The sequence below is a fragment of the Macrotis lagotis genome, chromosome 2, assembly GCF_037893015.1.
Source record: "Macrotis lagotis isolate mMagLag1 chromosome 2, bilby.v1.9.chrom.fasta, whole genome shotgun sequence".
Lineage (NCBI taxonomy): Eukaryota > Metazoa > Chordata > Mammalia > Peramelemorphia > Peramelidae > Macrotis > Macrotis lagotis.
This window is the reverse complement of record NC_133659.1, coordinates 295,277,139-295,291,969: the sequence shown is the minus strand read 5'-3', so window position 1 is coordinate 295,291,969 and position 14,831 is coordinate 295,277,139. Positions and strand designations below refer to the sequence as shown.

Sequence of the window (14,831 nt, the reverse complement as noted above, 5' to 3'; positions counted from 1 at the left end):
AATTAGTAAATTTATTGAAAAGGATGAAGTCTGTGGGTACGAAAATCAAGAATGACAGCATCAAAAATAAATCTTGTTAGACTTTGTTCCTTTTTTTGGTAGGTGAGAGGAACATAAGTACATTTTAACTAGATTTTAGCAAAACTTTTGATAAAGTTTCTCATGCTCTTTTTTGTGGAACAGATAAAAGATATGTATACTAGACAGCAATATAGGAAGATGGATTAAGCCCCATTTGGATGTCCAGACTCAAAGGATAATTTTTCATGGTTCAGTTTAGGAGAAAGTCTCAAGTTGAGTATGCCTGGCATCTGATATTGGCCTCTACAGTTTGAGAGTTTTATCAATGACTTAGATAAAGGCATAGAAGGTATGTTCAGCAAATTTACAGATGACACAGAAAGAAGAAATGCTACATTTGAAAAAAATATGTCAAGAGGTTAACTAATTGTTAGAGTTTAGGTCAGAATTGGTTATATGGTTGGTTAGAACGGATTAAGATGAATTTCAAAAGGGATACATGTTGAGAATTGCACCCAAACACAAAAATTTAACTTTACAACTAGGAGGGGAGGAAGAAATGGTTAGATAGAACTTTCTCTGAAAAAGATTTGAGGGTTTTAACGGACTCCTTAGAGGATTCCAAACTCATGAGTAGCAATCAAAAAACCCTAATGTAATCTTGGACTATATTAAGAGGAGTAGCTTCCAAGACTGAGGAATTGGTAAAAAAAAAAAAAAAAAAAAAAAAAAACTGTATTCTGCCCTCCTCAAAACTCATCATATGTATCATAGTCAGTGGACTTTGGTAAACTTGAAAGTGGAGGAGTTTAAGGAGTTTAAGTCAAAGTCATTTATATGAGGTAGGTTGAATGAACTAGGGATTTTTTTTTCAGAAGAACAGAAGATTCTAGATTACCTTTCATAATAGTGTTCAAGTATGTATAGGGCTATGATGAGAGAAGAAAGTAAAGTGCAATGGTCTGCCTTGAGAGATGATGGGTTTCCCCTTTCTCAGAAGTCTTCAAGTGAGGAATGAATGACTATTTCTCACATAAATTGCAACTGGGACTTCTTTCATATGGGAATCTGATTCAATGGCTGCAGAGATCTTTTCTCATTCTTGAATCTGTGACTATATCTCTCAATTCTCCATCTATTTTGGGGGGGCATATTCATTTTGTAAGTCTAAGGAAAGTGGTTGGCTAATAAGGCCTCTGCTGACTAGAAGCCCTCTCTCCCTAATTTTTCCTAAATTTTATTGAGATCCTGTTATTCACTTGAGGGATTTAACAAAACTTACTCGTGAAAAATCGGATTTGTGAAATAACTAAATTATCTGTCATACATGATGCTACTCTTATGATTTCAGTATTGTGTGTTTTTGTTGCTATGCAATTATAGGGACAAAAAGTTTAAATTCCTTTTTTTAAACTCCATTACATAAAAGGAACAGACAAAAATCAGCTGTAGCTTTCCTTCATACAAAGTCGTCCAAAATGCAGTGGTTTTCCCTCACCCCCTTTCTAATTTTGAGAAAAAAGAATGCTCACCACAGAATGAGACATGAGACCGGAAATCAATGAATATGTCATGCTTGCTACAGACATAGGCATAGTGCCCCAAAGCATTACATAAACAATTGCTTCCACACTTGCATGCGTCAAAACGGCAAAGTTGATAGTACAACCCTGGACTGACAGCATCATGACATGGAGCAAAGAGTTCTTGGTGGATGACATCACAGTGGGCAGCAAAGCCAACTAGGAAAAAAGGAATTATTTATCATGATTCTTGTAAACCAGGAAACATCATTCATTCCCTCCTCATCTCTAGTTTCTTTCAAAGCACACCTCCTATGCAAAGAGCTTCTCTTTTCCTCCATATTTTAGTGTTCTTTCCCTTTTGAAATTTCTTTGTATTACTTTGGAGATGTCTGCATCTATTCCTCTCTGTGCATTATATCACGTATCAATGGTGTGTTCAAAATGGCTTCCTAGCAACTTGAGAGAGCAGGATGCTGAGTTTCAGTAATAAGCAATAACATCTCAGATATCAGTAAATGCTATAAATCAGAATTTGATTGATTGTTTTGTTGATTGGCTACACTTTAAAAAGTGCTAAGAAATAGTTAACAATTCAGACTAAAGTTAAAGGTGGGTTGTGCATGCTTTTTTGGGGGTGGGGGAGAACTAGTTGTTAAACATTTACTATCACAATCCTCTATGTCATATATCCCTCAGGACAAAACAAGTTTTTTTGTAGTCAGAGACTGATTCTTTTTTGTCTTTGTATCCCTACCATCAAGCATAATACCTTGTAAAAGGTTATGTTATCCAGTCATTTAATTCATCTTTGACTCTTTGTGATTCCATTTGGGGTTTTCTTAACAAAGATACTGAAATGATTTACAAGTTCCTTCTCCAACTCATTTTACAGATGAGGAAACTGAGGGTGAGGTGACATAGCTAGTAAGTGTCTGAGGCCAGATTTGAACTCAAGAAGATGAGACCTTCTGAGTTCAGGTCTGGTATCCTATCCACTATGCCATCTACTTGCCCTCTTTCTTGGACATAGTAGACTCTCTCTTTCCATATATGAATATATATACATATATATATATATATAAATATATATATATATATGATTTTGGGCTGAATGAAGTTATTTCATTAATCAATTCATTAAATTAGATCTCTTCCCATTAAAAAAATAGGACAGATCTGAATGCTTTTGTTTTAAATTTATTATATTAAGTATATTGTCCCATTTATATTAAATATCAAATTTTTGTTTGAACATTAAAATATACATTAAATATTTACTAGTGAACTAATAGTTTGAGTGCTTTTATGTTAGCTGGAGATTTTTTTATCACAATGCTTCTCTCATTACAAGAACTGACATGTCATTCTTATTTAATAATGGATCTATTGAATAGGAGAGTAATATCAGATGAGCATTAGAAAAAATGCTTTGGCAATTGGAGAGGGGGGAGACATGAGATAAAGAAGTCAAATAGAAGCCTCTTGGCTGTGGCACATATGGAGCATGACCAGGAGGAGGAAGTGTAGATGAAAAATGTTGAGCAGATAGAAATGATGTGCGGTAGGTGAGAGCAAAGAGTTGATGACCACAAAGATGGTGTTTTCAATAGTGAAGAGAAAATTAGGGAGAAAGAGAGAGAGAGTTAGAACGAGTTAGTCGGGGATGTGTGTAGTTTGTGGTGCCTATAGGACATTCCATTTGAGATATCAAGTAGACAATTGATGATGGCAAATTGGAGTTCAACAGAGAGACTGGACCTCAATACATAAATGTGGGAATGATCACCAGAAGTTTGATAGTGTAACCCACTGTAGTTAACCAGGGCCCCAAGTTATTAAGCATAGACAGAAAGAAGAAGAGGAACCAATACTGACCCACATTAGTGGGTGTGACACAGGCTTCAAAAGCAACTAGGTGGCACAATACAGCACTGGGTCTAGAGTCAGGGGCACTAAATTTAAAAACAACCTCAGACACTAGGTGTGAACCGGGGCAAGTCACTTAACCTCTATTTGCTTTAGTTCCTCATCTGCAAAATTGGGACACAGTGTAGAAGGAAATAGCAAACCACTCATTTTTTTGCCAAAAGACCCCGTGGAGTCTCAAAGAATGGGATACAACTAAATGACTACCCCAATAAACAAAAATAATAGTGTTGGACCACATGAGTTTTAAGTTTCCTTCCAGCTCTATAGTAAACATATAAAACTCACTGAAAACATCCATAAAACAACACCACAAAATCCATAGCAAAATAGATTGGTTCACTTCTGGATGTGTAATCAATGATACCAGCATATTAGAAGCAAACCAGAGAAACATTTATATTCCACAAGTGAAAGAATCAATTAAAATAAGCATAATATTTAAGTATATGTAAATTCATGTATTCACATGTACAATATACATTTTACACCAAATGACTTTATGAGGAGGCTAAAAATTCCATTTAAAGCCAAATATGCAGTGTTTATTTACATCCTCCTCCTTTCCTTTAAGGGAAGGATAGCCAGACATTCTTGGCATGTGAGTTGCCCAGGCGTTCCAAATTGGAGCAGCGAGATAAAACAACTTCAGTTTGCCACATCCTAGATCTCACACTGCTTGCTGAGGTCAGAGTCCTTGCTGACCAACTCATTTCTCCATTATTTATGCCCTAGGTCTGGACCTGTTATCTGATGGCAACAAAGAGACACAGCCAGGTATGTGTACATTTGGCTGTAATACAATGGAACCACAGTTGGAATATGGCAGATCTCCTAGGACTGACATATTCTAGCTGTGAATGTAAGAGATTTTATCAGAGCATTCTGGAAGGATCAGAGCTGAATAATACACTTTTGAACACACAAGATAGGCAAACTTATGAGTATAAAGTAAATTAGAAGCAGCCATTTCCCCCTGTGATCTTTTCAGGGAACTTAGATTAAAGAAAGGAATATTACTATGTTTTTCAATTTTTTAGTGCTGATAGTAATATAATACGGTAAGTGTATGTAGCACCAATTGTTTTGATCGTGTTTCATAGAAAAGCAGAATTGAAATGTGCCACCCAGTTAATTCTCAGTCCCAACATTCTGCTAATGCCCAGAAGAATCCCCCCAGGGTTGTATCTTCATATGAAGGCTTACTGTTTTCTTGGTTGATGTTACATGGATCTAACAGAGGAACTCTAACAGGTGCAAAACAAGCTGAGGAAACTTTCCATGCATTTCCATGAAGCTGTGGAGTTCCTTCAATCATACCTCCTGGAGACCTAAATAAGAAAAGGATAAGAAAAGTCTATCTGATGATTAATTGTAATATGTCTCCTATTTGTTTCATCTTGGCTTGGATTCCTCTTTCTTCTGTATGCCTCTCTTCTGAATGAAAGACGAACCATCCTTTAGGTTGCTGAAAATGACCTATAGTGACAATCTTTGTTCTTGGCCAAGTCTTGGAGTTCAAAGGATATGTGAATCTTCTAAGGTCCAAGGCTCCTCAAAATGAACAAATTTAAAATTTTTTAATCTAATACGAATCTGTCTTTTGTCCTTTTTGTATCCCCAACATTTAATACAAGGTCTGCCATATGTTAAGTATTTTAAAACCCAAGTTAGTTTACTAACCAAGATTATGGAGGTGCCATGCTCTTTACATAATGAGGCACTGATTGCAAATATAGACAAATTTGACAGTCAGATAAATGTCAGCTTATCCATCATCTCAGGTCAGTCCCAGTTAATCAAATGCTTCAGCCCTGGTACCATTCAGCTACAGCTAAATAGACACAACCTCTCTTGACAATGTATTAAAGAAGAAGGGGGCCAAGAGGAGAGGTATTTCAGGCAACCTTGTGGCACAATGAATATCACCCTGGCTTAGAGTTAGGAAGACCTAAATTCAAATCCAGTCTCAAGCACTAACCAGCTTTGGGATCCTGGGCAAGTCACTTAATTTCTGTTTACCTCACTTTCTTCATCTGCAATACGGAGATTATAACAGTTCCATCTGCCACAGTTGTTGTGATGATCAAATAAGATATTTGTAAAAGTGCTTAGCACAATGTCTGGCTTTGTCTGAAATAGTCGATGCTATGTTATGGCAGCTGTTTTTATATATTCTAGCACTTTCAATTTGCAGTTATCATTTCTGATTTGTAGTTATAGGCTGATAAATGTTTAACAACCAGCTCTCAAAAATATTCACAATACACTTTTAATTCTAACCTATAGTGTTAATATTTTCTCCATCACTTTCTTAAACCTAATCAATAAAAATAATTAATCAACTCCTTATTTGTACCATTTGCCCATTTCTAAGGTGGAAATATTCACACTGAAAATTTAACAACTTGTTCTTGGATTTTAACGAACCACAGAACACCTCCACAAACCATTTCAGAATGTTGCCTAACATTCCGACTCCCTTTGGTGTCTATTTTCCACTCCTCTTCCTTTTCTATTCCCATTTTTCTACCTTCCTAAAACTCAAAGAGGCAACAGATCTAAACAGGGTAAGGAAGACGTTAAGGCTGCTGGGAAAAACCTACTTGAGTTTTGCCTATCATATTTCATTTATTAGGAACAAATGACAAGGTTAAGAGAGGCAAGTTTCAATATAATATATAAATTTATAATATATATTTGTATCTTTTTTGAAGGATAAATATCACCATTTCCATTGTTGACCTACTGTAATAACCCATCTAAAAGCAATTTTCAAGAGATTAAAATTGTCCATTCAAGTTTGTTTGTCAAAGTATACTGACTCCCTGTGAAGTCGGAGAATTTGACTTCAAATTTCAGAAAGTTAAACAATGCTTGTGAGCCACCTCCTGCCCTGAAATAATGTCCCATATTGACATAACTTTTGATTATTTGTTCATGGAAGAGATGAGGCCTTAGAATTAAGCAGATACTTCTACCCTCTAGTCTATGTTAACTGCTAGCTCATACCAAGACACATCAGAGCAAGAAAATGGATTGAAATAATCTTTCAATATTATTACTCCATACTCGGTTGTATAGAAAGTATAATAAATATTAATATTTTCTCTAAAACCATAACTGAACATAATATGAAAATTGAATGAACCATATCTTAGATGAGATAAAAGAGATGGTCAAATAATAAGTCTATAATCACTATTGCTATACCATTTCTCTTATATTCAAAAGGGCCTATGATTAGTTCACAACCCATCCAATCCTGCCCAACCTGTGCACTTCCTTCTGGTAGGTTCACCTCACCAATTGTATCAGAAACCTTCCTTGATCTGACAGCTCAAGGAAACCACTCCGGCTAGTCACCTGTCATCATGCCTCATCCTTGCCACATGTCCAGTCCATCTTCTTTTCTCTTCCATTTAAATTAATACTTAATTCCTTGATGACATTTTTATTCCTGTTATTTGGGGTACAGAAATTATGAATAAGAGACTCTATCACTCACCATGTACCTCTCTATTGTCCTCTGATAAATTTAATATTCCTCAGAGACTGACATATTTCTTGTCTTGTAATCATGAGCTTAGATAGTTATGAATTTAAATCTGGCCTCAGATACTTACTAGTTATGTGATCATGGGCAAGTCACTTTATCACGATTTACCTTGGTTTTCTCAATTGTAAAATGCCTTGAAGGTTTGGTATGTCAATAGTGAGATATGATAATAAAGTGAGATAATATTTTCTAAAAAGTTGATCATAATGCCTCTAATCTCCTTCCATATGAAAACTGGTTATTATTTAATTAGTTGTTATTAAATGGCAAGATAAAAGATTGCTTTTCCTTAGTGCTTATCCTCATGATACTCTCTCTAACTAGAATATCATTTCTAACTACTCACATCCTATCCATCCTTCAAGGTCTAAGTTAAGTCCCATACCTTCTATGATGTTTGTCCTTCATTCTCAAAGAAGACCATGATAAGAGAAATTTGATGCCATGACATGCATGTGAATTGAATTTGAATGAGGGGGTGCTGTGCTAAATCACCAGTCTCACCAGAGCCATCTGGGACAAGGGGCCAGATATAAATCATAATGACTGCAGATGGTCCTGGATGTGAGGCATTCAGGGTTAAATGGTCACATGGCTATTAAATGTTTGAGGCAGGATTTGATCTGAGGTTCCCCTGTTTTCAGGCCTGGCACTCTACCCACTATCTTCTAAAGATCCTTGTACAACTATTTCAGCCCACACTGATAGCTCCCACTTCAGAACTCATACCGTCATACAGTTGTAAGTAAGATTAGGTAACTTGGGCCTATTATCTCTAGGAATCTAAAATATAGGGTGCTCTAAGAGCACTCAGATTCCTTCAATAGGCAGAAAATGTTTATCTTAACATCTCAGTAGCAGTAATAATGAAAAATCTAGGAGTTTAATTTATTATTTCATTGGGGAGTACCTTAAGTGAGGAAATCCCTCTACTAGTGCAGGGAGCACTTTTTTGCAGCTTAGTAGCCTTAGAGAATGGCCTGAAGCACTGAGAAGTCACACAGAATCACATAGCACTATATGTTACATGTAACATGAATAATTAGTAAAAATACAAAACTACTTGATGGTATCTTAGAAGTTGTATGCCAGTTGAACTTCGTGGCCTGGCCCCACCAGGTTCCTTCATATTATCCTAAAGTTTCTGGAACAGAAACCATGTTGCCTGGGTTCTCTGTCTTCCCCCAGTAAAGTTTTTCCTTCTAAGGGGCTTTGTGTCACAAGATCAGAAGTAGTGTCCCCAAGGTCTCTCCTCCTCTTCACCTGAACATGTCTTATAAAATGTTTGGAAGGCATCATTTTGTCTCCTTGGCCAGATGTAAGAACCACCAGGATTGGTATGTTCTATTTAGTATTCTTCAATGTTTAAAGAGCTCTATGACTTCCTCAATATGGGTACTGTCTCTATTGGTACATCTCACCACCCCTGACTTAAAGAATAGTTTCATGAGTAGCTGGGGTCAAAAAATATCACTCCCTGAGACAATCCTCTGAAGATGAGTACATCATCCTGGATATTTTCTAGACTGTTCCTTGAATAACATGAAGTGGGACTTGACTGGTAAGATCTGCCATGATCTTGCAGAATCTGGGTTGGTTAATTCCAGAACTCCCAAGTCAAAAAGACAATATTGCAAGCAGACAGAAAGGAACAATTTAAATATCATGGCACTGCAGTCAGGATTACACAGGACTTAACAGTGACTAAATTAAGGGCTCAGAGAACTTGGAATATGATATTCCAGAAGGCAAAAGAACTTGGATTACAATTGAGAATAAATACTCAGCAAAACTGAACATCCCCTTCCAGGGGAAATGATGGACATTTAATGAAATAGGGGAACATTCAAACTTTTCTGTTGAAACAACCAGATCTAAACAGAAAGTTTGATCTCCCAGTACAGGACTCAGGCAAAGCATAAAGAGGATGGATGGGAAGAGCAGATGATAAGGGATTTAGTGATGTTGAACTACTTGTATTTCTGCATGAGAAGATGATACTGATAACTCATATGAATCATTTCAAATAATAGAGCAGTTAAAATGAGCATATCTAGACAAGGCACAAGAGAGAGCTGAAAATGAAGGTATAATATTTTATAAAGATGAAGTCAATGGGTGAATAAAGGAAAGTCCTAGGAGAAAGGGAAAAGGGAGGCAGAACGGACTAAGATAATTCACATAAAGAGTCAAGAAAAAGTTTTTGCAATAGAGTAGAAGGGGAGAAGGTGAAGGGGAATGAGTGAGTCTCATCAGAAATTACTCAGAGAGGAAACAACATATACACTTAATAGGGTATAGAAATCTCTCTTACCCTGGAGGAAAAGGGAGAGGAAGGAGATGGGAGAAAGGGTACAGGGGAAGGGGAGGAGTGTAGGTGATAGCAGAGAAGGAAGATCAAGGGATAGGGTAGTCAGCTACAGCACACTTTCTTTTGTTTTTTTGCAAGGTGGTGGGGTTGGGTGACCTGCCCAGGACCATGTGGCTGGATGGTTGTTGGGTGTCTGGGGTGGGACTTGGGCTTGGGTCCTCCTGGCCTCAGGGCCGGTGCTCTGTCCTCTACCCCATAACACACTTTTGAGGAGGCACAAAGGGAAAGGAGAAAAAGAGAGGACAAATTAGAATGGGGAGGAATGGATGAAAGGAAATGCAATTAACAATAACAACTGTGGGAAAAAATATGGAAACAACTTCTCTGATGGACTTATAATAAAGAATGCGATCCATCCCATACACAGAACTGATGGAATCCAAAGAGGACTAAAAGTACAATTTTATTTTCTTTTTCTATCATTTTTATATTTCACGAGGTTTTTCTATTTTTGTGGAAGGATTATATTTGTTCTTACAAGACTATTTTAGTGATGTTTAAATAATTAAACAAAAATAAACAATCTTTTTTTAAAAAAGAAGGAAAAAAATAAAGTTACATAAGGAAAAGCTCTGAGAGCTAGTTAACTTCACACAACCATCTTGGTTCCACCCTGGAAGTCAAATCACTTGTGTTTTTTTTATACTTTAATTTTTAATCTATGTCAGACTTTATTTCTCTCAGGAATACTCCGATCTTTTGAAAAGTCCATTGTCTCTTCAGAATGGTTTCTCTCTCTCTCTCTCTCTCTCTCTCTATATATATATATATATATATGTCAATTCCCATTAAGTTGTTCATGTATTTTCATCCTGTATGTTTCTTGCCTATTTCCTTCTGTAAATTTTCCTTAGAGGATTCTCTTAATGTATTTGGTTCTCCTTCTGGGGCTTTTTAATATTCTGTGGCTCCTGATACAGTGTTTGTTCTGTCTATCTTTTATCCAGAAACATTTGTAAGTTAGTCTAAAAGTTATGAATCTTTTTATTTATGTTTGTTCCTTACTATTAGAGTTTTTGTAAGCCAGGTCTCAAGGCCTGATGGTCAATTATCAGTAAACATCCTCAGCTAGTGTATGTTTTAAATTTAAAACCATCCAAATAATTGCCAGACATTCCTGTGTGGAAAAACAATTTCCCCACCCCCTTGACAATTTTCTGTGGAGATATGTTAAATTAGAAATCAGATCTTTTTAGTATTTTTAACTTTGGAACCCACATTGCTTCAGAGTAGGAGTGATGTATAAGTTTGTCAAGCTTGAAGAGAGAACAGATGATTCAGTCAAATTTCTACTCTTACAAATATCCTTCCTTTTGAGAAATATCACTTGAGTCCTCATAGGTCCTTGACTAGACAAGGAAGAAAATCTCTAAATTTGGTCAGAAAAAGAATCATCTCTGGGGAAAATTATTGTCAAGTTTGTCCTTGAATATATTGTTACCTTTTCTATCCCCATCTCCTTTTGTGTCCTAGGTTCTATTATACAGCATTTCTATAAAATGCCATTTTATAATAGAGGAAACTGAGTCCAGAGGGATGTAAATGTCTTACTCAAGTCTACCCAGCTGATCCAAGACATAAAAAGAACTGGAACCCAAATCTTGATTCCCAATCTGGTCAGGCACAAAAAAATTGTGGTTGAATTATATATTTTGTCTCAAATATACAATTTGTCTCAAAAAAAAAAAGAATCTGGATTGGCTGATACAATAAGGATTACAGTGTGCAGCAAGTGGAATGAACTTTGTGGAGTCAAAGAGGTCTGAGTTCAAATCTAACCTCTGACAAACTGTAATTGTGGGCAAATCATAAAACTTCCCTCTTCTACAGAATGAGAGGGTGGAATGAGATGATCTTGGTGGTTTCTTCTACCTCTAAATTTGTGACTGTGTGCTTAGGACTTAGTAGTATGCAATGGAGTTTACATTTTAATATTTGACATAAAGTACTTGGTCCTACAAGGAAGTCTTAAATTCTGTCTATTTTTGTATATCCAGGCAAGCCTACAACAATTCCTGATATATATATATAGGAAGTGCCTTGTTATTTAATTGATGTCTTTTAGTTGTCCTCCCCAACTTAGCTCTTAAAAGCCAAAGATCATTTTTCTGAGGTCTTCTGTAGGACCCAGGGCACCTAGCCCAGTGCTGGGCAAGAAATAAATCCTCAATGAACAATCATCAATCAAGTGATTAAAAACTGATGATTACATGTTGTTCTCCATGTCTATAAAGAATGCATAATGGCCCATGTTAAAGTAACTAGGAGACCAAAAATAAGTTATTTAGAAAAATTGTTATTATGTTGGATAGAGATAGTGAGTTCATTTGAGCTCATCGAGTGAATTCAGTATCTCTGCAAGCTGGCATCTTGCCCTAGATAAGTGAGACCTTAAGTGAGTCTCCACTGGTCACACAGTCAATATCTATTAGAGGTAGGACCTGAACCCCAGTCTTCCTAACCTGCTCTCTATGCAAAGAAATATGAATATCCATGTATATATGTTTGTACATAGGCACAGAGATACATGTGTATTCAAAGTATTCCTCAAAGTTCGAATAGTTTTAATTTTTTTTTAAATTACATTAAAATTCTTAATTAAGGGGCAGCTAGGTGGCACAGTGGAAAGAGCACTGGCTCTGGAGTCAGGTGTACCTGAGTTCAAATCCGGCCTCAGACACTTAATTACCTAGCTGTGTGGCCTTGGGCAAGTCACTTAACCCCATTGCCTTGCAAAAAAAAAACCTAAAAAAAATTCTGAATTAGGAATCTCAAAGAAGTGCCAGCAGCCTAGAGGTCAGGGAGCATGACATATATTTGAGAGGCTGAAAGTGTCCAGTTTGACTGTCTAGCCATAAGACTAGACAGGAATGGTGGCATCTACCTCTACTTCTTTTTACTTGAATATCAACCAAAGAGAATATTAAATGAAGTTGATATTTAAAAAGTTAGATCAGTTTTTAAACTAGAGTTATACTTCTTAGAGTAATTGGCATCTATTATCAAATCTAGAGTCAATAATTTATCCTTTAAGAGATCAGTCACTACACTCAAGTTAATGATGTAAAGATAATACTTACATGAAATCATCTCTGATGTTGCCATTGAAAGTTCCACATAGACCCATTGTTCTTCTCTTCCATTCAGTACTGAGTTGAATATAAAGTCTTGCCCCATCTTTAGCAAATATAATCTTTAAACCAAATCTAGTTTTCAGAACAATAAACAAAGAGGACAGATTTCGAATTTCCACATGTCCTGCACAAGAAGAAAGCACATATATCAGCTTAGAGAGTTCACCTCAAACTCTCCAGGATTTCCCACAATCTTGAGGAATGATCTGAAATATTTTCAGCTCCCAGAGAAAAATATTTTTCTTCTGAGATGTGAAGTGACCCAATATGAGGAGAGTTCAAGAAGTATAAGAACTAAAGTAAGGATCCACATAGTTTGGAGCAGAAAAGTAATGGCATCGTCCTTTTTGTCTTACTTGGCAGATTCTCATTTAGAATTTAAGCTTTTGAGGAAAAACTTCTAAAAAAAAAGTTGATGGATTCCTCCACCTTGGAGGTCTTTAAGCAGACTTTGAACAATCAGTGATAAGGTCTATTATAATAAGCAGGTAATTGGCACGGTGAATAACACAGGGTCTGGATTAAGAAGACTCATCTTTGTGAGTTCAAATCTGACTGAGGTACTAGCTGTGTGACTTTGGACAAGTCACTTAACCCTGTTTGCTTCAGTTTCCTCATCATAAAATGAGCTGAAGGGGGAAATGACAAAACACTCCATGTCATTATCAAGAAAACCCCCCAAAGTGGCACAGTTGAAAACAAGAAAAATTATAATGGAATGCCTAATGGGTTTGAGTTTGATTAGATGACCCCTTCAAAACTTCAATTTCTATGATTTTGTGAATTCTGTGAATCTGCTTAATGGATGTCTATTAAAAGGCTTAATGTCAATCCTGAGATTTATTGAGATAATATTTCACTCTCTGGACTAGCCAAGAATAACGAGAATTAGATCTGCATCTTCCACAGACTGAGAAAACTTCAAAAAAAAATAACCAACTCATATTTGTAACCAAGTTCATGAATATTCAGATTTACTGGCAGAAAATTAAGGGGTGATTATTCTTTAAATAATAAATTCTCCCAGTACATTAAAATATAATTCTATTGAGAAAAAAACAATTTGAACTCAATTTTCAGCAACTCATTATTGCATAAACATATATTTATGCCCTTGAAATTTGTATTAATTATAAATATAAAAAATGTTTTCATGTTTTTGGTTTCCATGACCCTAAACTTTATAATTTTCTTTAAACTTCTCTTCTATTTCTATCTCTGGATCTTCTTTCTCCCCCTTTTGGAGAGAGGGTTAATACAGATGATGAAGTATTTACTCTGTGTGTTGCTGATCAGCTTACCCTCTAAGTGATTTGCCTGGGACACTAAACAAAGAAGTAAAGCAGTAATAATCTCTTGATTCATATGTATCAGGGTGGGACCTGAAATCAAGTCCTCAAGACTGAAGGTCAGCTTTCTCACAACTAGACAAACTACCTTTTCCTCCTACAGTCTCTAAATATGGGATTTTACCTTTTTCTCTTCTCCTAAAGTTTATTGTTACTGTTTTTTCATCATTTTTAGGAATATCCACCTATTTTCATGATTCCATTTGGGGTTTTCTTGGCAAAAATGCTAAAGTGGTTTGTCATTTCCCTCATCAACTCACTTTGCAGATGAGAAAACTGAGACAAGCAGGCTTAAGTGACTTTCCAAGAGTTACACCGCTGGTAAGAGTCTGAGGTCAGATTTAAACACAGGTCTTCTTGACTCAAGGCCTGGCCCTCTTACCATTGTGTTACTTAGCTCTTCCTGAATTTATCTTATATTTACCTTGTATTTTGCATATAGTTTTACATATACATGTAATTTCCCATGACAAATGTAAGTTCCTTGAAGACAAGTTTAGTTCATCTAAATCTTTGTAAGCAAAGCTCAGTCCTAGCAAATACCAGTTACTTGATCATTCCTTGTCTGACTCTGACTTTTCCTGTAAGAGCCTTTCTTAAAGATCTCAGTGATTCTCATAGCTTTCATTGTTAGCTATATATGACTGACTACATTTGCATCTTGTTGCCTTCTTTTCCCCAAGCCACAGTGCATGGTCTCCAATTGCCTGCCGAGCTTCTCCTCTGAAATGCCTTGCCAACACCTCAACTTCAACATGCTCAACACATACCCTGACCTGAGCAATGTTGCTCTCATTTTCAAAGTCACTTCAAGCTCAAAGCTTTGCCGTCACTTTCTACTCATCTTTCGTCTTCACTCATGATTCCCCCTACCGTATTATATTTATACAAACATGGACTGAATGTGAATCAGTTCAAGCTTTGTGCTTGTCACCTAAGTCACAT

At 36.3% G+C, this 14,831-nt stretch overlaps 1 protein-coding gene across 3 annotated transcripts in view; it reads right to left on the bottom strand.

Annotated features, from left to right (window-relative positions):
- OTOGL (otogelin like) overlaps positions 1–14,831 on the bottom strand; it is a 228,740-nt gene that overhangs the window by 166,923 nt on the left and 46,986 nt on the right. For all 3 annotated transcript variants that reach the window (XM_074226513.1, XM_074226511.1, XM_074226512.1), the window contains exons 17-19: positions 12,484–12,661; positions 4,680–4,804; positions 1,554–1,763 (exon numbers count right to left, since the gene is read on the bottom strand). In XM_074226513.1, the coding sequence (XP_074082614.1) occupies positions 1,554–1,763; positions 4,680–4,804; positions 12,484–12,661 (513 nt within the window). The remainder of the gene's footprint in view (positions 1–1,553; positions 1,764–4,679; positions 4,805–12,483; positions 12,662–14,831) is intronic.